We start from the raw sequence: 21,135 nt of genomic DNA, 5'->3' as shown, positions 1-21,135 counted from the left end.
CGATCAAATCGATTTGAACCGTTTGAACTTTTACGCACGTTACATTAAATTATATCGCATTAAAAAATATATTAAAATATTATAACATCAGATCAACACTAAGATACTTTATGTCGCATAAGGCCGGCCAGCTCAGTCGATGAAGCACAAGACTCTTAATCTCGGGGTCGTGGGTTGAAACCCCACATTGGGCGATTTAGTTTTATTGTTATTACAACATTTTATTTACACTAATATATTATTCATCACAATGTAATATATTCTATGTTATTCACGTAGTCAGGTATTTTGTATTTTATTCGTATATCGTTTACACACACACACATACGATATTTTATATTTCAATTTTATTATACTAGAAAATAACCTAACCGTAAACCATTAACCATGCTACTGTATGTATAATACACGCATTTAATCTTTTTTTTTTGTTTCACGACGTGAACAATATAGAAAACTACTCACGGATTGGTTCCGAAAACAGATTTTATCGACGTATAAGAGTGAAAGAGTAGTAAAAGAACGTATTAAGATCCATCGAGATTATAATTTGACAACGAGCACCATATAAATGACAGTACACACAAAAACGCTGGAATAAGGGTTTTTGTTTAATTTGAAATGATTAAAATACCAATTTGTATTCTTAAGGAGACGACGTTTTGTTTAATGTTGTTTTAATGGCCCTGAACTATTTGGTATTGTCTAAAAACCTAAGGAAAAGATAAAACGTATATTACTACTCCTTTTTTTTCCCTTCTTTCTGAAACAGTTATAGGCGCTTATATCTGTATGTATACAATTATAATATCGGAATGTTTTAAGACTGTTTGAAAACGCGTTTTTTATGAATAATTCATGGGGTGCAATTAATTATGTGATAATTTTTTCTTTCTGATCGCTCAAAGACTGTTCATTTGATTTACCTACAATTTACGACTAAGATGATGACGGTATCTACTCAAGTGTGGACAACAGTATATGTCGGTATAGTTTATCATTATAAATCATACGATTTACATACAAAGAGAACTTTACGTATGGGAACTATAGGAAACACCATAATATAGTATTCATGTAAGACATTAACTACAATAATTTAAATCGCTCTTCGTGTAAGATTCTGATGAACAAATTAAAATATTTACGTTCTAGCATTAGAAACGTGCACCAAATAATGTTCAACAGTAAATAAATAACGCAAAATATAAGTCTACAACTTAGTAACGTGTTTAGGTACATTCGTACGGCAAAAATGTAATTCATAAATAATATACAACTAAACATTTTTTCCTCGGAATATGTTCTCGGTACAAATAATATGCTTGATTAAACACGGTTTATACGAAAAAACCAAACATTATTTTAGGAAAATCTACACAGCACAATGCATCGTTAAAATGGTAATGAAATCCAATATATGTGATAGACAGTTGAGTACCTACTGACAATGGTAGCAGACGATGGTATTATGCGTATTATACGGGCTGAACCCTTTTTACAAAAACACATGTACCTGATCGATACCGAATGTGTATGAATAAATAAACTAAATGTATAGATAATTAAATATACATTTTTAAAACACATAAAAGCTTCATTGTAAGCGCTGTATTAGATTTTTAATGGATGGACAATTATCAAAATGGATTTAGGTAAATGAAAAGAAACAAAGGAACACGAGTGACAAGAAACAATTGTATTTAATCTATAATTAAAAAATTTCCAAGAGAACTCAGAGTTTATTAAGAGTTAAAAATATATATAATCAGATCATGTTATCGTTTGTCGTGTTTTTCATTATAACTTCAGAATATTTATAAAATGTATCTAGAAGATAATACTTTATGCTTCTCAAACCAATGGTTTAAATATATTGTTACGACAACGACCTATCACAAATAATGAACATAATTTCATACAATTCCTTCGTAAATGTTGAGTAAAATATATAGAAGATAATAAGACCATCAATTAGTTTAATGTTATCCTTCAATTTGTCAGGAAATTCGATCAAATGTAATCCAGTTATTAAGGCGCGTTAAGCAGTAGAGAGGACTAGTAATAAATACGTTTTTAATTTGTTCGGTCTTTTTTCCTACGTGTTTCGACATTTATATTGATTGATAGACAATTTTAAAAACAACAAATCAAAAGAGCATCGAAAATCACTATGTATTTTATTGATCACAAAAAAAATCACAAAACTACAATTGTCGTAGATGACGATCATCGGTCAATATAATAAATGATACCACTTAATTTGTTTTATGCGTTCAATTACCTTTGCGATATGTATTGAAATAAAAATGTTTCGAACAAAGCGTGGTCTACATTTAGTTTGTAAGTTATATTTTGTTCGCGCCTTCGATTATTTCTAGCAACGTCACTGTTTGCCGAGGCACATGTCTCGTTGGCAAGAGCATCGCATTATGCCGACCACGACGACGCGAAAACCTATCGAATACGCGTAAATATTATCTACATCGCATACAGGTACTGAAGAGTTCGATATCAAATCGGTGCACGGACATAATGGGTTTATTTGGATTGCTGAGAGCACAAATGCAGTATACGCGCGCGCGCAATACATTACCTATACGACTGGCCGCCGGCAATTGAGCGCATGTATACGACTCGAACAACAATAATTACACGACTAAAACACGAATAATAATAATAGTAAGAAGAATTAAATGTTGGACGCGAGGCAACCCGCAAGAGATTATGCAGCGTGTGCGGGATGTCGAAAGCAATATTATTAACACGTATTAAATATATACTGTACTGGTGGCACGGGAAACACGTGTTGCGATGTATACGTCGTACCACGGAACGAGTAATAGTACACAGGTATGATGGCGTTAAATACCGAGAGAAGTGCTGAAATGTGAAAAAATCGAGAAAAAAAAAAAAAAGAATCAAGGCGAACGATCAAACCACTCGTCGCGATGGCTGCGTTTCGTAGGTACTTTTATTTATGTTCGACCGACGTCGATCGAGTGCATTAAAAGAAAAAAAAAATAAACGATATTGTACCTGACCCACGTGCGATCCATTAGAGGAAGCGCACGCAACAACGTTATTATATTTAAACGCGTTTTGTACGCGCGCGTGATGTTGTTTTTTCATTATCTATTTTTTTTTTTTTATCAAAGCGAGTCGTTCTAAGGAATTAGCGATCATTTGTTAAATCAACGGGACGCGATCGGATTAAACGTCGGAGAATAAGACGCCAACTGGTAACATTACGGTTGCAATACCATTGCGTTCCTAAAAAAACGAAAATATACGTCGTGATAATCGATTCGCGTCCGCGGTTTTTGCACGGCACGGTATTCCGGTGACTGTTCCGAGTTGCGTCCGCAAGAATAATATGCATAATATAATCCGTACGGTTTGGTGATAAACGCAGGCGTGCACAGACCTCTTTTTTAGGGTATGCCAAAGACTGTCACTACCACTTCCCTTTCACCCCCCCCCCCCCCCTGAGGGAATCCAACACCTGCCCCCCCCCCCCCCCTCCCACCCCCCCCCCCAAATGTATGTTATCTTAAGCGTTCAAAATGCTGGTAAAAGTATACACACAAACGTATAAAAAATTGTTTAATTTAAAATTAAAATTTTCTTCTTAAAAATAATGACTCCTCCTCAATGGCCATCCATTTATTGTTTAATTATTGTCTTCATCAGTACAATTTAAAATAAATGGAGAGAAAACAAATTAAATGTACAACACTTCAAATGGTTTGGGTATTATATTTAATCAGTGTAACGCTATGTCCTACGTGAACGCGGCGAACGCGGTAAACGCGTTGCGGTGCGAGCGACGCGGCGAAAAAAATTATCAAATATATAAAAATAGATTAGATTGTCCATCGTACGCGATAAACACGGGCGACGCGAACGAATTCATTCGTTCGCGTTCGCCGCAAGGTTTGAAAATCAAATCGTTTTGTTTTTGGTCGCGCGTTGAAGCGACTAGACGTATATCAAAGCGGATGTTTTAACTTTGTTTTAACTTTTTAACCATGGTCAATATGGAGCTCCTTATATCCGAGGTACAAAAAAGAAATGTTCTCTGGAATAAGTTTAATAAAAAGTATAGGGACAGATTGATGTCTGAGAAAGAATGGGAAGCTGTTGCCAGAACAGTACATATGAATAGTAAGTCTGTTAAATAATTATTATATTATATTAATAGTTCAAAATAGTTTGAATAGTATAAAAACATTTAAACATACAGATATGAAATAAATTTCGTAATTAATTTGGCATGCAGATCCCGAAAAAAAAATTTTTTCACAACATTTGTTATAATAAGTATCAATTTTATTTTATTATTTAAAAAAATTATAATTATTGGAATAGTATAGTGACAAAATATGTATTAACATACTTGGAAATGATTATAAAATACAGGGTGTCCCGTGAGGATTGCGATATTAATGTTTGTAGAAAATTATTTTTAAATTTTATTATCTTTAAAATACTTCACAAATCTATTTCTTATATTAATTGCGGTACTTGACGCTCGATTGTTGGCTCTGCCTTTGTAATTCAGCGATATCATTTGATTATGGCCCTTCGATATGTCTGTTTCGTAATCGTCTAGGGCGTAATGTTGTGTTGATGATTTTTTTTCCAAATCTATTATTGTATTGTGTAAAATACAAATAGCCTTTACAATATGATCCGCGTTTTCTACTTTTGTTTCTATTGATTTTAATAGAATTCGAAACTTTGATGAAGCTATGCCGAATGCACACTCGATTGTCATTCGTGCTCGCGCATGTCTATAGTTGTAATACTGTTTTTCGTTTTCTTGACACTGTTTTCTTGGAAAAGGCCTCATTAAGTAATTTCTCAATGGAAAAGCTTCATCTCCTATAAACACAAAAGGAGCCAAGACGTTCGAATTTGGTAATTTTATTTCATTCGGTAGTTTAAGCGAACCGTTTTCGATACGTTGGTAAAATTTAGAATTTACCATAACACCACCATCGCTATCTTTCCCGTATCCACCCACGTCTATCATCAAAAATCTATAACTCGCGTCAGCTACTGCCATTAGAACAATCGAGTGATATTGTTTATAATTAAAATACATACTCCCGGAATTTTGAGGGCATCGCAGTCTGATGTGTTTGCCGTCGATACTTCCCACACAGTTTGGAAAATTCCATTTTTCATGAAATTCTATTGCTGTGCTTTTAAAAGTATCGACGCTTGGAGTAGACATGTGTTTGAATTTTAACGTATTCCATATTACTTTACACACTTCAATAACAATGCTTGAGACTGCGGACTTAGATATTCTAAATGACATTGCGATTTGCCTGAATGCTAGTCCTGTTGCTAAATACCTAAAAAAAATACATTTTCACAAATTTAGTTACAAATAAAAATTGATTCACAGGAGAAGACGTAAAACGGAAATGGAAAAATATAAGAGACACGTATTTAAAAGAAAAGAAAAAAGTAAAAAAGAGCCGTTCGGGAGACTCTCAAGATAATGCAGAGGTGTATACTGGTAAATGGGTCTATTATCATTTATTGCATTTTTTAAAAGACACAACCACTCCTAGAACCACCGAGGGAAATGTATCTGATGAAAACGAAACGCAATTACAAATGTCTGACCTTTCAGATTCGGAAGAAGTTAATTCATTTTCGAGTAGTTTTATTGATATTGAAGATAATATTCAAAGTCCTGAAAATCCAGTTTCTGTCACACAATCAGAATGTTTTACCATTCCAAGTACTTCAAATTTGTCGCATGTTAATATTTCAACAAGTATTTCCAATGATTCAGATACCTCTTCTAAGACTTCTTCAATCAAAAGAAAAAAAAAGCAAGAAAATAAAAGTTTTGAAAGTGAATTATTAAAATTGGAAACACAAAAAATTAACGCGTTACTTGAATCTAATAAACCACAAGTGCAGGATGATGAAGACATGATGTTCTTGAAATCACTTCATCCATATTTAAAAAACATGGATAATTTACAAAAATTACGAGTAAGAAACGAAATTCAAACTGTACTCATTAACCAATTGTCAATAAAGCATCAGCAACATCAAAATTCAAACGTCCCACCTGCACCAATACATGAACTCTACATTCCTCAACATATTCAAGAACAGATTACCACAAATTCGTCAGATAATCCAACTTTCATTGGTTACCAACAGTACTGAGTAACAACAACATCAAAATTAAAAAAAAGAAAACATTTTAAATCAAAGGAAAATTTACTTTTAAGAACTTCTATTTTGTTTTCAAAATACAAAGGTTTTTATTTATTTTTTATTAATACATTTTTTTAATAAATTTTTAATTATTATATTAATATATGCTTTTTTATTTTACTTACCTTATTGTTACAAGTAACCTCTGCTCTACGGAAATAGGTTCTTGGAAATTTGTGGTCTTGAGATCAAATTCCGGTGATATTAGTTTTAAAATATAATCAAATGTATCGGTAGTCATTCTAGTATAAGATCGAAATGAAGTTTCATTTTTTCGCAACTGTGGGTATAGGTGAAAGAATTCACCAAAAACAAGTCTATCTTTATAAATAATTGAATTTACAACTGATCTTCTTTTTTTTAAATATTTTTTATACAGTAAATATTTTAGTGTAGTACTTTCGAATAAAAATAATTGTTTTTGTAAATTCGATGACATTTTTAGTTGACTTAGTCTTTAACAAAAAGTTAAGAATGAAAAATATAAAAGAGCTGAATATAAACACATATACCGCACATTACACTTCAAAACACACTGTACGACTGAACGTCAAAAAACAAAAAATATCGGAATATTGTCAGCCGCAAATTCGCGTTCGCCGCAAATAGGTAGGACACGATTGCGAGCGGCGAATGCGGCCAACGCGAATTCGTTCGCATCATTCGCAAATTCGCGTTCGCCGCGTTCACGTAGGACATACCGTAAATTAACAAAAATATACTCAATCATATACTCCAACGAAAAAACAAAATAAATTATAATTGATCATGATTCTACGTTAAGTCGAATTTTTGAAATCATCAATAATGTCATCAGGATTTTCTGGGGGAGGGATTCGTGGTTATACTTTTCATTTGAAAAGGGTCCATGACCCAAAAAAGGATGAGAACCTATGATTTAATTTAACCGAATATTCATAATTTATTATTGGATATTAATGCTCGGAGAAAAAAAATGTAATTTTTGGCACTTAGCGTCAAAATAATTTGCCACCCCTGCACTAAATATTTACTAAGAAGTGGTTGAATGTATGGGACCCTGTGTTTTGTAACTGTATAGTATTATAAGTTGGATTATGTATTATTCACCCCACGGATAAATAGTAAATTACGCTTCTAAAATTAGATCAAATAAGCGAATAAAGCTGTGAAATGTGTTGATAAAAATAATGTTCTATAATTGTATACTTAAACGCATTTTACATTTAATACCATAAACTTTATTTGTACCCGGCTCGCTCAGTCGGTAGAGCACGAGACTCATAATCGTTCTCTACGTTGAGCGACACAGTTTTTGTACCAACAATTATATTTTAATTTGTAATTGGTTACATCAGTGGTTCTCAAACTGTGGTACGCGTACCCTTTGGAGTGACTCGACATTTTTTAAGGGGTACGAGTCTGGCCAACAAACTTTTAAATTTAAATAGTAGAAAAAACTCCAAAATTCAAGTTAACATTTGCGAATTTTAAAACGATACCGTAACTAACCGTTTATTTATCATTGATTAAACGCGTCTGCTGCTATACCAAGTACACAGTCGAATATATTAATATTATATTGACACGACATTAAGCTATGCTAGGATTGTCAATCGTACTACATTGGGCAGGACTGTCCAACATTTGTTTGATTTGTCTTGTTTGATTTGTACTACGTTCAACAATGCTATAAACTTTTTATAGGACTATTCTCGTTTTACAAAAACACCTAATTATATTTCATTATTATTATTCTTTTAATTTTATCAATTTGTTATTTAATTATGGCGGTAAACATCCAAGTGTCATAATTAATAAGCTAATTTAATAAAATATAATAGATGTTTTTATTAGTTATCATTATAAAAGTATATACGTGCCGGTTGCAACATTTTTCATTTAACTATGCAGTGCCGTAGCTTTTGGGGGAATGGGTCATGCCCCTCCGCCATAAGCCGTATTGTTTATAAATATAATCAGTAAAAATAACCATAGAGATGGTCTTTTTATTTTTTATTTTGCATTATGTGTGTAAGTCTATAAATTTTTTATATATATTTTAGTTTATTAGCTAAGGAGGGGTACATAAAAAGTTTATTGGTAAAAAGGGATACAATGTTTATAAAAGTTTGAGAATCCCTGGGTTACATATTCGACTTCGGTATTTTACTATGGGATCAACAATGAATCAACATATAGTGATGACAATTTTTTTTTATATTTATTTATTTTTTCGTTGTTTAAAAACGATAATTTGTGTAACCCTAAGAACGATTCCAATTGATTAATAATATAAATTTGTTTTAAGTAAAAATTGTTTACGTATAATTTTATTTTGTTATATCAGAGACATCTTAGGGCAAGTAGCAATGTTTTTATTGTGTTTTTACATTTCACAGCTTTATTCGCTTGTTTGATTCGAAAAATATATAACCATGAATTAGGTACAACTATTACATCAACGTTTATCATACATGCACAGATTAAAAATAAGTAGCGAATATTGAAAATTATCTAATTTTAAAATAGTTGATTAAGTTCAATTAATATTATGATGATGATTGAGAAACAAGCTATCTAAATTTAATTAGTTTAAGAAGAAAATCAGCGGCAAAATTTTATTATCGCCCAACGTGGGGCTCGAACCCACGACCCCGAGATTAAGAGTCTCGTGCTCTACCGACTGAGCTAGCCGGGCTGCTGCATAAACAATTGAAACAACATTATTTAAAAACTACAATATTTTAATAATATCTTAAAAGATCTTAATTTATTAAAAAATTAATAAATATTCTAAACAATAAATAAATTAAAATATAATTATCTCAAATTAGTAATATAAGGCAGAGAAACCTTGGATTTCTGTGTTCTAGCGTCTTTACGAGATACGACTAAACATTCTAAATTCAATGATTTTCAAATTATTGATATGATTCAAAAAAAAAATAATTTTTCAGAGCTTATGGCATACACACAGTTTGATACACATTTGGCATTTGTTTTACTATTTTTTTTTTATTCCAACGAATTCAGATATTATATAATATCAGATTTTTGAAGAGTTTTTATTGCACCAAAAGGGGTTTTATATGTATGGTACTTATCAACATTAAATACTGAAAAAAATCACGCGTACACCCTTTACTATAGGGCAATGGTGAAGTTATAATTAAAATGGGGCAGTGTTTTGAGGGTTCTTGGACATTTCTGAGAGCATACCTCCTTAAAATAATTGACAATGTTGATGTATTTAACAGTAAATTCGCAAATCATAGGTACGTGAAAATTCCATTTACAATCAGTATTAATATAGAAAATAATTCATGCAATATTTTTTTATAGTAATAAATTGAATTTCCTTTTTACTTTGTATGGGTGTTTATTATATATTGTTAATTTCATTTAGGTATCTTTTCGTAATAAGTATTCACATTAATAAGAACAATATGACGCGCATAACCAGGGGCTGAACTAGGGGTGGAAGATGGGCATTCATCCCCGGGCGTAAAATTTTAGAGGGTGTAATTTTTGTAATCATTAAAAACTAATTTGATATTTTTAACTTTATTAAATACTGATATTAGGTTAAAACTCAATAAGTATAATTGTATCACATTAATTATTAAAAAAAAATTATCAAGAAGAGTATTTGATTATTGGTTCGTAATGGGATGTAAAAATTCCTAGTTCCACCTCTATGTATACTGTATTAGTTAAGAAGCTTAATACACTTACTGCACCGGGGCTCTTTCTTGTGTAGAGACGACTCTGATATAGGGTCTATAAAAAAATCAGTTACATAATTATTGAGTTAAAATGATTAGCCTGCGTTTATTTTAGTGTATCATAGTTTATAATACTTGTAAACGATCCAATCGAAGTATTGGTATATATATATAATAGTTCTGAAGGGGAGTGGATTCATATTCACAGATGTAAGTAATGGGTTTCAACTCCCCTTTTATTTTAATGCAAATTTATAACCAACTCTAACTGGCACGAAAAATAAGCAGATTCTGTTAGTTTTAAAAACATTCTATACCAGTATTCAGTGTAAATTATTAAGTTGTAGGCAAACTGTATAGTGGTGACAAAAATATTTAGCGACAGGCTTATTTTTAAGGGGAAAACATGAATTTTTGGAACCCGTCTACCCTTAAAAATTGATAATGTTTCTCTATTTATATTTAATAAAACATCTTCATTTTTACAAGTATGTAATAACTGGAGAATTGGTACCTGCCCTAGTTTACCTGATAATAATCTATGGCACAAAAAAATACAGGAACGTTGAGTAAAAAATATTGGCACTAGGCCCTAGCAGCTAGTGATACCCCCAGTAATTCAAAATTTGACACGGGAAATTGCCTGTTTCAGATCCATATTCGCCATGCCACTGACGAATACAGACGGGGTCGAATTTCGGAAAGGTTTCATTTTATTATTTCAAGGCAAAATTATTTTACGTACCTACCTTATGAAAAATGCAATCATTTAAATCGATTGATTAGAGTACCTGCCAGTAGTTTATATTACATTTCAACATAATATTATTTGGTATATGGTCGAAAGGAAGAAAACGCATGCGAGTATAGCCGGTATAACCTATCTACACACTGTACACAACTGCATTTGTGTATGGACGTACGGCATAATCAAAACGACCCTCGAAAAGAAAAAAAAAATCACATCTGGTAACGTTTTTCTCTACCTGATTTTTATTATTATTTTTTTTTTTTCACTAGGCTGAAGTCCGTGGAAAAAAATCTGTTTACAATCTCGGAACATGCATCGGACGTATACATAATACTATATACAAGCCTGTCATTATAGGCCTAAAGTATAACATAACGTGCTCGTAAACGTTCGCGTGCGTGTAAAGTCTTCTTACGAATATATACCTACACAGCCGTAACCATTTATAAATATGAACTATGAAGACCATTAGAAAATCGATTTGAAGGGACCAGCTCAGATCTACAAAAATTTAGATAAATATAAACCATTGATATTATAAATATGCTGTATATATGTATATAGGGAGATATATATAGAGTATTCAATGTAATCAATAGATTTTAATAAACAGTTATATAATATCAGGTTTTTATTGCATCAAAAAGTGTTTTTATTATAGAAAAAATAGTACATCAACGTTTATTTTAAATTGGTGTGCATCAAGACCACAATAACGGGAAAGAGAGATGATTTTTAAAATTCAAAGGTTACAAATTTTTTATGACATCTGAATCTTAAACTATGATATTAAATATTAATGACGATACAGATAAAACCATTTACATTTAATAAAAATGTTCGTACTCCCTAAAACAGCGGTTCCCAACTTTTTTAGTAGTGTGGACCATCAATTTCGTAAAAAAAATCTTTGAAACGTTAAACTACCCAATAGTAATGTATATATATAAAGTGCATAAATGTCAGTTATTACAAAAATAGCTCAACTTGTCACTGCGGTAATCATACACAAACAGTAAACTACAATATAACAGAATATCAATAAAGGAAATTTAACCAGGACATCGAAGGAATCTACGCTGTAACCTTTGCGGAGGCAATGAATTTGATAAATCAATTGGACGTGCATTTGTGAATAAACACTCTATGTTCCAAAGAGGCTATGGTGCAATAATTAAATACTAGTCATTTTTATGTAGATATCATATATTTTTTGAGTATTGTTCTATTGTTCTATTATTCAAATCTAAATATGTCATACGTATATTATACATATGTTACATATGTTATACATTTTTATAATTAATTAGACATTTTTAATGTGGGCCATTAGATTTTTTTTACAAAATCAATTGAGTGTTCCAATGAACTTTTCAGTGAAATGTCGAGGGTCGAATGGGTCACTTCTTAAAAGCTGTGAGAAATAGGGGCTGTGTTTCCTCGTACCCCCTTACTTACTTTAAGTTATAGGTCATGTATTCCATAAAATCATACAATGTACGTATAGAAGTATATATTGTGTACGTATGATGACGACGACGACCGCATATAAACCATGAGGTTATTAAACCGACACAGATACGTATTATATATTTGATAAAAAAAAAAAAAAAAAAAACATAATAATGAATCGTATATGTTGAGTGACAATAACGGAGTCATTTTTTTTTTCGAAAAAATAACGTTCGATTATACATGTTACATAAAAAAAAAAAACGGTCCATAGTGATTCACGGTTGCTCCCCTCCCCTATCCTTGGTAAGTATCTCCGGATCACTGCAGTTTCTTCGCACGCGTATTTTTAAATACAAAATTTCACGCACGTTCGCTTGTTGTCAGTCAAATAATATTGCAACAACAACAGCGTTATAATAATAGTTTAACACATACTGCCGAGTAACATTTAACATATAACTATAGTACACTTACTGTGTACTACATACATCGAATTTCATTCAGCGACGGTATTCGAATGAATTGCTTTCAATCGTGTGTGCGACTAACGCTCGGAACAATATATCTTGTTGGGTTTTTTTTTTAAATTTAATTTCTTGAGCTCAAACATATTCGTGCATTTAAACGAGCCGTAAAATATAAAATCGTTAATTTCATCAAAAGAAACGCAAAAACGTACATGTGATATACGAACGAAACGGTTTTAATTATATTTTGATCAATCGATAACGGTTGGCCGAGAAGGCCGATTATAAATTCACCAATCACTACGGATTGATAATTGCCAGGAATAATATTTTACTTACACACGGTGAATACGCGAAGCATAGTGATGATCTTTTGTGTCGTATGGTATTCGATTTCGCACGGTAATATTAACCACATCCGTGTAGTGTACTTGCAGCGTAAATCGCCAACAGCGTTAAACGCGTTCACTCGCTGTGTCGTCGGTCGTCGTCAGTTTCGTGTAAACTGTATATTTTATGATATTGAACGTTTTTGGACAAATATTGAACGCGTTTTGTATACTAACGATCATCGTCTTGTTGCGAGCATTATTAGTGCGATGTGTTGTGTTTCGTTTGATTGTTGTGAAAACCCACGAAATGTACAAATCAAATGCGTTTCATATTACCGTTGATTAAATACTTATTTATTTAATTATTATTAATTAATTATTAATTAAGTATATACGCGTTTAACGAATGATACTACTATGGTCCGACCATTTCAGAACGATTTCCTATACATTTCTACTGTCATAAACCATTAGATAAATATTATGACGTATTATTTTATGCGTTGGAGATCCCGGGTTTTGAACTGCGCGTTCGACGCAAAACTACTAACCCGGGACCCGTGTTTGGTTTCGGGCCTCGGTCGGGTAGGACTTCCGCCGAATCGAGTCCCTTGACTCCCGTGCCGAGACGCGAAGGCCGAGGAATTCGACGTTGGAATCCCGTGTCATCTATAGACCACCAGCCTAAACCATACCCACGTGGAACCCGAGGGGACGAATTCCCCCCGTTCACGCGTTCCGCCCTGGATGGAGGTTTTGTTACTATCTAGCGTCGGTCTCGCTGCTACCACGTTACAGTCGAGAGGCACCCCCCTCCTTGAGGGGTATCACATTCGGAGCGGCAAGCCGGTCCGACGAGTGATGGGGCTCCTCATTCTTGTGGTGCCAATTACGTTTTAAGTTGATATCGGTTGATCAACCCCACACTCTTTTTTTTTTTTTTCTCCCATTATTTTGATCGAGAGCTTTTTTAGCGAATTTTCTTAATGCCTCATACGTTTCTACGTTCTGGATTATTTGGCTTTTTTGAGGAGGACAGTTAAATCCTTTATTTCCTTTATTTTATATCCTATCATTTTATTTCTAAGTATTTCTTTTTGTTGATCTACTATTTTACAGTAAACCGGTACATTTTCAGATGTTTCAAGACCTTCTCCGCATTCATACGCATTCTCCAGTATCTTGGAGATATAATTAATGGAGTTTTGCCTTGAAATCACCGTGTCCTGTCAGAAACCGTATCACGCATGAATGTATTTCTATTGATTCCGACTCATTCCATGCCCGGTCATCGACAGTTAATCGTGTTTGATCCAGTCTCCCGGAGTACCCCGTCAATTAGGCGACAGAATATCTTCTCCGAGTGACATAATATGTCGTCTAGTTGAACAGTTTAAAAACTGCACTGGTAGTTATAACGTTTTTGTAACAGCATTAACAACATTGACTTCGAAACAATAAAATCGTAAATAATGTATAGAACGGTTTTACTTTCGGGGTACACATGGACATACCAGTTGAACCCCGGCCCGGCGTTACTGCGCGCAGCGTACGTACACATTATAATACTATGTCCTCGGCGAACAGCAGCCCCTCGAGGCCCCGAAATGTGTGGTAGCAATATAATAGTGTACAATATATTTACGTTGGGTCGTTGCTATTAGCGGTACACCGAGGAGTCGCGTATACGGTGTATATTTTACGAGTTTAACGATGTCTTATCGCACGATGAGTAGACGGAACTGTAATGACCTAACCGGCACGAGTAGGCGTAATTATCTATATATATATATGTGTGTATACATGTGTGGACACATACACATACACTCACACACACACACACACACACGCACACACGCACACACACATAAACACGCACACGCGCACTCACACACTTATTGGATATGGTTATAATTTTGTGACACGTGCGTCTTCATCGGCGCCGTATTGTGCGTAGCAGTCGATTACAAAAATTACGATCTGTACGGTCGTTTTTAAGTAGCCACCAGCCAATAGACATCATGGAACTCGTATTTTTGACCGTGCGTCAACTCCGTTCCGCTAAAATGTTGACCCGAGAATATTATTTTTTTAGCAATCTTGCTTCTCAAATCGCCCGTCTGAAGTATGTTACATTATAATAAAACAACAAAAATTAAAATTAAAATTAAAAAAAAACTATAGAAATAAATAAACAAATGCTTAGCAGAGAATATATTTTTGTTAAGTACGACCGGTTTCGAATTAAAAATTCATCGTCGGGTATAGGACAAAATCAATAAAATCGCAAACAATAATAACAATATACGAATGATGCATGTTGTTATAACCGTCTGTTGTCTAAATTCTTTACAGAAGTAAAATAAATCGTTTTACATTTTATTCGGGTAGAATTAGTTTATTATTGAATCATGATTAATAATTATAATAATAATCGAATGCATTAAACTCGTCGACTTCATTACAAATTTAAAATATCGCGAGTATTGCGTCCCGTGTGTTATAAATTATAGTACACCTATTACATAGATGTTAAATATGTAAATGATATGGGTACACTATATTGTTAATTTTATAAAATACCATGTTATATATGTTACAAAAATTTAGTAACACGTTTAAAATAGGTATAGTTTTTTTCGTCATAGTTAATTACGCGTTACTTTCACGTTTCAGGATCAACTTCGTAGGATAGTTTATATTGTTCGCTGATAAGCAAATGAGGAATACATTACGAACACTTTTTTTAGTACCCGAAATCTTTATTGGATATTTTATTGTACTTAAGTTGCGTAAACGACGTGCGACTTACACACAATAACAGGTATAAGTGATAATTTTATCGTGATTTATCGACACATCATTGATTTTAGAATGTTAATCGTTTCATACAATATACATGTATTACAGTTATATATCTTATTGTTTATTGTTTTAACGGTATGTTCTAAAATCAACGGTCATACGTCGTAAGAAATCAAACTCGCTATTATTCTACAAACCTAAATTATTTTGGTTCCTTCCGAAGAATGTTTATAAAACAACTATAACGCGCAAAAAGTTTATATTTTTCTTTCGTTTCGAAAACGATAACAGTCTGGAAAAACGGTTCCGGGCTTACGGGCTTTCGGAAGAATACCTATAACCGATAAAAATACGACCTAATATAATCCCTTCCTCCTCGGAACACGTCGTTTTCCGACCGATCTATCCGTCGATTCGCCGTCCGAAGACCGGGTGTACGCGTGAGGGGCGGGAGAGAAGGGCCCGTGAGCCAGGGACATCTTGCGGGTCACGAGGGTCGCGAGGGGTCAAACAGGTTCAAGTGTGGCGCCCGCCGATGACCCGGGGCCGTACGGTTGCGACCGACGACTTGGACTCGGGACTCGGACGCTGCGCGGTACCGTCTTCTCGGAGGGGGTCCCACGCGGTGCACCGCATACGGAGTGGTGCTGTCGCGGTGACGAAGTGCGTCCCGCGCGCAGTCATTGCCCCCTTCCGTTGCCGACCGACACGAGTCCGCCGTACATGTGCGCGCGCCGTACGCATTATACGCGCCGAGAGCCGTCGCACACGTGCGACCGTCTCACCGCGCGCTCAGCACAATAACGTCCGTCCGATCTGGACCGTACGACGATAGTGTCGTACTACGAAAACGGAGTGATTGTGTTCGCGCACTACGAATACGGAGTGATTCTGTCAGTCGTAACGGTCGTCGCCGCGGCACGCGCACCAATTCGTCCCCGGACCCCGGCACAGATCACTCGACGAAACACGTCCCGTAGCGTTTTCCAAACATCGGTTTTAAGAACGCCAATCGCGACCAACGATCACGGTCGATTATTATTGTTATTATATTAAAATATTTCGAACAAGAACGAAATTTGCTTAAAACTTACGAAAGTTAGTCCGGTAGCGTTAACCGGAGTATCATGGATTTGCTGTGGTTCACTGCACTATCAAAAAGTTTGGGCCTGGTGTCATTTTAAAATGTGTGCACTTGGCAAATGGCAGCGGTAGGTGATATAAAATCGGTGATTTAATGGGTAAATATGTTTGTACCTAATACGACTTTTTGGTATAAGGGTGGGTGGTATTAACCGCGCTTGAACCACCGACCGAAAAACGTCGTTCCGCCTACGGTGTTAACGTTGTCCAAGTATCGCCGTAGCCGACTTATCGTTTGTGCGATACAATCACCCTGTATGCACACGCGCACGCACATATGTTACGCATATATTTATACCATACGTGGTGTACGCGTGTAAAGTGTAAACACTAACCGTAGTAGATCTGTAGTCGTACTGCACCGCTGTGCCTACGACGTATACACAAAACGCAGAGCTGTGCGGTACTGCTTTTAGTGCTGTATCGAACGTATTGTAATTGTACGTACAGTGGTACTATACGCGCACGCTCGTTCACGATATTTTATTTTGTTCCCCGTGTCCCCGGTTCTCCATCTCGTTCTCTCTTTATTTTCGTTTCGATATTATTCTTAACGGACCGAACGAAACGCTATTCGTAACAACCAACTATCGTTATACTGCGACCGGACGACATCGGGACAGTAGACGCACGCATAAACTACGTGCGATCATAATAATGGTAGGGCGAAGGAAAAATGGACGTCCTCCAAGTGTTGTAAAACGTAAAATCGTCGCTTAATGCGCGTAATTTTATTTCTACAATAGAATAGAGCGGGGGGGAAAAAAAAAAACAATCTGCAAACCGATACGAACGCGACGGAACAATGTCCGATGGGTACCGGCGTGTTGGTCTATTTATAAAATTGATCTCGTGCTGCAATCCGTGTGCAAATACGACCGATTCGCGAGCGCCAGTTGAATATTCAGTTTATCGGACTGAAATTGTTACGCAATAAAATAAGAATGTTCTGCGATCACGTAATATATTTTTCACGTAAACGTTTCGTCGAGATTGATCGAAATAAGCGAATAAAAACTACGAATCCTTTAGTTTTGGTCAGCGGTGACTGAAAGCGACTACCTTTAGCGCTCGAGACTGGCTTATAGTTTAACACTCTCGGCCCATAATAAATTATATTTTTACCATTCACGGCGGTTGCTAGAATGGTCATAACGGCCATAACAATTGTTTATCTGTCATTAACTATCTATTACTGTCCAACTAATCTATTTTCCTAATTGCATTTAAAATACTTAAATCTTTGATTACACGATAATTTTGGAAATGTTTCCAACATTGTTGTATGCCGATGTCGGTCGGCCGATTACACCGGCAAGTATAGTATTACGTTCACAACAACCGGTGGAAAAAAGCTCTCGGAAAAAATACCATTCAGGAGACTGTCGTTCGGGAAAAATGATGGGTACATTGTTTACCGGTCCAAAGGCTACGGGCATTGAAGCTTTGAACTATACAATAATAAGATGTACGCTTACGAGTTAATAGCAGACAGCGGAGATAGTTTAAAAGCAATAATCTTAATTATTTTTCGACTACACGGTCAATTTAATGTTTATGTACCATTGGGTGTCACGGCGTAATAGTAGGTCTAATGACCCCCATGTAAACTTTGAGTGCGTTTTTCAATCAATTAACAAAATAATCAGACGAAACACAGTTCTAAACATATTCCACATTATCTAGTCCAATCACATTCGAATAGAATGTACTATAACAATGTACATGCGTGTAAAATAATTATTCTCCGGTGCACACGACAATCGTTGAACAAAATTAATATAATCACTAACGTACCACTAAAATGCTATTTGTGTGATCCAAATGATAGTTAAACAAAATTAACCTTTATAGTTATTAAATTTTATTACGGTTAAGACTTAACACTTGCATTGGTAAATGTTCAAGCCAATTATTTTTATCAACAAGCTCTTCTTTGATAATTATCAATTAAGGTCGTAGTTACTTTCCATGATCGACTGGCACACGTGGGTAATTATGCAGTCTCTCATGATGTTTCTCCGTTTCATCGATGTCTTTGTTATGGTGGCGTCACGACGATTCTGCATTTCAAAAAGCAATCACACGTATTTATTCTACTTAAATTATGAAGTACCTCTTTTTTTTTTTAAAAAAAAAAAAAAACAAACAAATAATATTTAAAAATAGCAATAATATTACACATGCGTTGTGAAATATTCGAATTGTTTTTCGTTTTCATCGGTGAAATCCTAACCCCACAAAATCATAACGATATAAATTGTAATTATGCATGGAAAATATTTGATTATAATTCTTGCGAAATAAACATAAGCTTTACTGGTATCTAAATTTATTGAAAACAATTGCATAGGTTTTTTTATCCTCTATATCTTCCAATTATATAAATATTGAAGAAAAAAATCCATGCACAATTATATTGATAAATTTTCAAAAATTAAAATATTTTTTAATTATATATTATATATATTTATATATTAATTATTACTTTACTAAATTAGTGATTTTAATATAATTTTTTGAATTTGCTAAAAAATTATTTTCGCCCAACGTGGGGCTCGAACCCACGACCCCGAGATTAAGAGTCTCGTGCTCTACCGACTGAGCTAGCCGGGCAGATATTTACTTTTACTCTATATTAATAGCATAGACTGTAGTGCTAGCGATCTAATTTAAATATGTTTATGATGTGAATGTATTTTGAGCGTGTTGAATATGTTTTAATATACAGACTATTCAGTATATAACAAATTTACTTTTATTTTCGTAGTACCTATTTAAATTAAAGATTATTATTATTTTTTATAATTAATACTATTTACTGTAAACGTATAGTTTTTTCTTATCATGATAGCATTTTCCACGTTACGACTTAGGTACAACAACTATATTATAAGTAGGTACAAGATAAAATAATACAAGGCAAAATTGTATTACATACTCAACATTATTACCATGAGTTAGTATACGATTAGAATTCTGAAATAACAATACGACATAAAAGTAAGCACGTAATTTAGGGGGTTGGTCGGAGTGATCGCCTCCCCAAAAATATCATGTATTATAGTATTCACAAATTTATATATACCTAAGGCAAATACCACATTATTTAAATCCCAATAATTTTGAAGAAGGTTGACCCCCCCATACACCTATTTACCTACCTCGATAAAAGTATGATACGAATAAAAAATTGTATTCGTGTAAATGCTACAGTACGCTTCTGAACGTGTTTGGGTATATTGATACTTATATGATCACATTGTAACAGAAAAATCGTTTTTTTTTTTTTTGTAATATTGAGACTGTCGAGTGAACCAGTGCACTAAGTTAATTTGTGATTAAGTATGGCGTGTTGTAACCTTGTAGCAATATCGTGTAAATTCTAATGAATAAAATAATTCAAAACGTTATCGATTTTCCTACACGTGCGCTGTGTAAAGGTGAACCGTTTCTATACGTGTACCATTGTTACGCAGTAGGTATTGAATTGATAAAAAATTGTCTTTTTCAGTATAATATGAAGAATTATGTGGAAAGTAAACATTATTATCCATACGTACTTTGTCCACGACGGGAAAAAACCAATTGAATTCGTAACAATAATAATTGCTTATCTCGGTTGGTAGGTAGTAAACGGTATAAAAATTATTATACGTCGAGGTCGAGATAGTTTTTACTTATTACTACTTAAAGTTATGAAATGTACTTGTCTAGTTAAGAGATTAAACAGACAATATTATAAAGACGGTCAAAAATACAACATTTTTTAGAATGCGCGTATCTCGCTATTGTTTCTGTTAATTGTTTTTTATTTTGCGTTAAAAATGATCTAAAAACGATACGTTGTTTTTTACTGAGTATATCTGTACGTATGGTCGAAAAAATACATTTACGATGACATCAACGGTGGTCGATAATTTGTACGATGTCCGATGTCTCCTATGGGTCTAGTCGATTTCGCCGCGTTCATTTCACCGCGATCGTTTCGCCTCTATTCTATTCTTTTTTTTTTCGTAACACGTCAATACAATTTTTTGAAATGTTGATACAATGTTCCTCGTACATTGTTCTTACTCGTGTAAAAAATCTCAAAAATCTGCAGTCACAATTTATAAAAATAAACGTTTGAATAATTGATGCATTTTTAAAAATGTTGATAAAAATTATGAAATCTGCCTATTTTTGGTAGTTAAAAGTTGATGAACATTTGAATATGTATG

At 34.0% G+C, this 21,135-nt stretch overlaps 2 protein-coding genes and 2 non-coding genes across 4 annotated transcripts; 1 reads left to right on the top strand and 3 right to left on the bottom strand.

Moving 5' to 3' along the window:
• Window positions 1-3,831: 3,831 nt before the first annotated feature.
• LOC112685367 lies at window positions 3,832-6,245 on the top strand. Its single transcript, XM_025557222.1, has 2 exons — window positions 3,832-4,167; window positions 5,420-6,245. The coding sequence occupies exons 1-2, from the start codon at window positions 4,032-4,034 to the stop codon at window positions 6,199-6,201; spliced, it is 918 nt and encodes a 305-aa protein (XP_025413007.1). The 5' UTR covers window positions 3,832-4,031; the 3' UTR covers window positions 6,202-6,245.
• LOC112685366 (protein ALP1-like) lies at window positions 4,371-6,928 on the bottom strand. Its single transcript, XM_025557221.1, has 2 exons — window positions 6,378-6,928; window positions 4,371-5,366 (listed from the first exon to the last, which is right to left on the bottom strand). Exons 1-2 carry the CDS (start codon window positions 6,689-6,691, stop codon window positions 4,469-4,471), a joined length of 1,212 nt encoding a protein of 403 aa, XP_025413006.1. The 5' UTR covers window positions 6,692-6,928; the 3' UTR covers window positions 4,371-4,468.
• A 1,931-nt stretch (window positions 6,929-8,859) lies between these two features.
• On the bottom strand, window positions 8,860-8,932 carry Trnak-cuu. The gene has a single exon. It is a non-coding gene; the product is annotated as a tRNA-Lys (tRNA).
• Window positions 8,933-19,455: 10,523 nt separating this feature from the next.
• Window positions 19,456-19,528, bottom strand: Trnak-cuu. Its single transcript has one exon. It is a non-coding gene; the product is annotated as a tRNA-Lys (tRNA).
• Between the last annotated feature and the right edge of the window lie 1,607 nt (window positions 19,529-21,135).

Source organism: Sipha flava, unplaced genomic scaffold (genome assembly GCF_003268045.1).
Source record: "Sipha flava isolate LNK unplaced genomic scaffold, YSA_version1 274_pilon_pilon, whole genome shotgun sequence".
NCBI lineage: Eukaryota > Metazoa > Arthropoda > Insecta > Hemiptera > Aphididae > Sipha > Sipha flava.
The sequence above is the reverse complement of the archived record's forward strand: the minus strand, read 5'-3'. Positions and strand labels throughout refer to the sequence as shown.

Bases quoted from the DNA above. Each gene is read 5' to 3' on its own strand.
- LOC112685367 (XM_025557222.1), top strand. From the start codon at position 4,032: ATGGTCAATATGGAGCTCCTTATATCCGAGGTACAAAAAAGAAATGTT. The intron at 4,168-5,419 runs GTAAGTCTGTTA...ATTGATTCACAG, and splicing joins CAGAACAGTACATATGAATA to GAGAAGACGTAAAACGGAAA.
- LOC112685366 (XM_025557221.1), bottom strand. From the start codon at position 6,691: ATGTCATCGAATTTACAAAAACAATTATTTTTATTCGAAAGTACTACA. The intron at 5,367-6,377 runs GTAAGTAAAATA...TATTTTTTTTAG, and splicing joins AGGTTACTTGTAACAATAAG to GTATTTAGCAACAGGACTAG.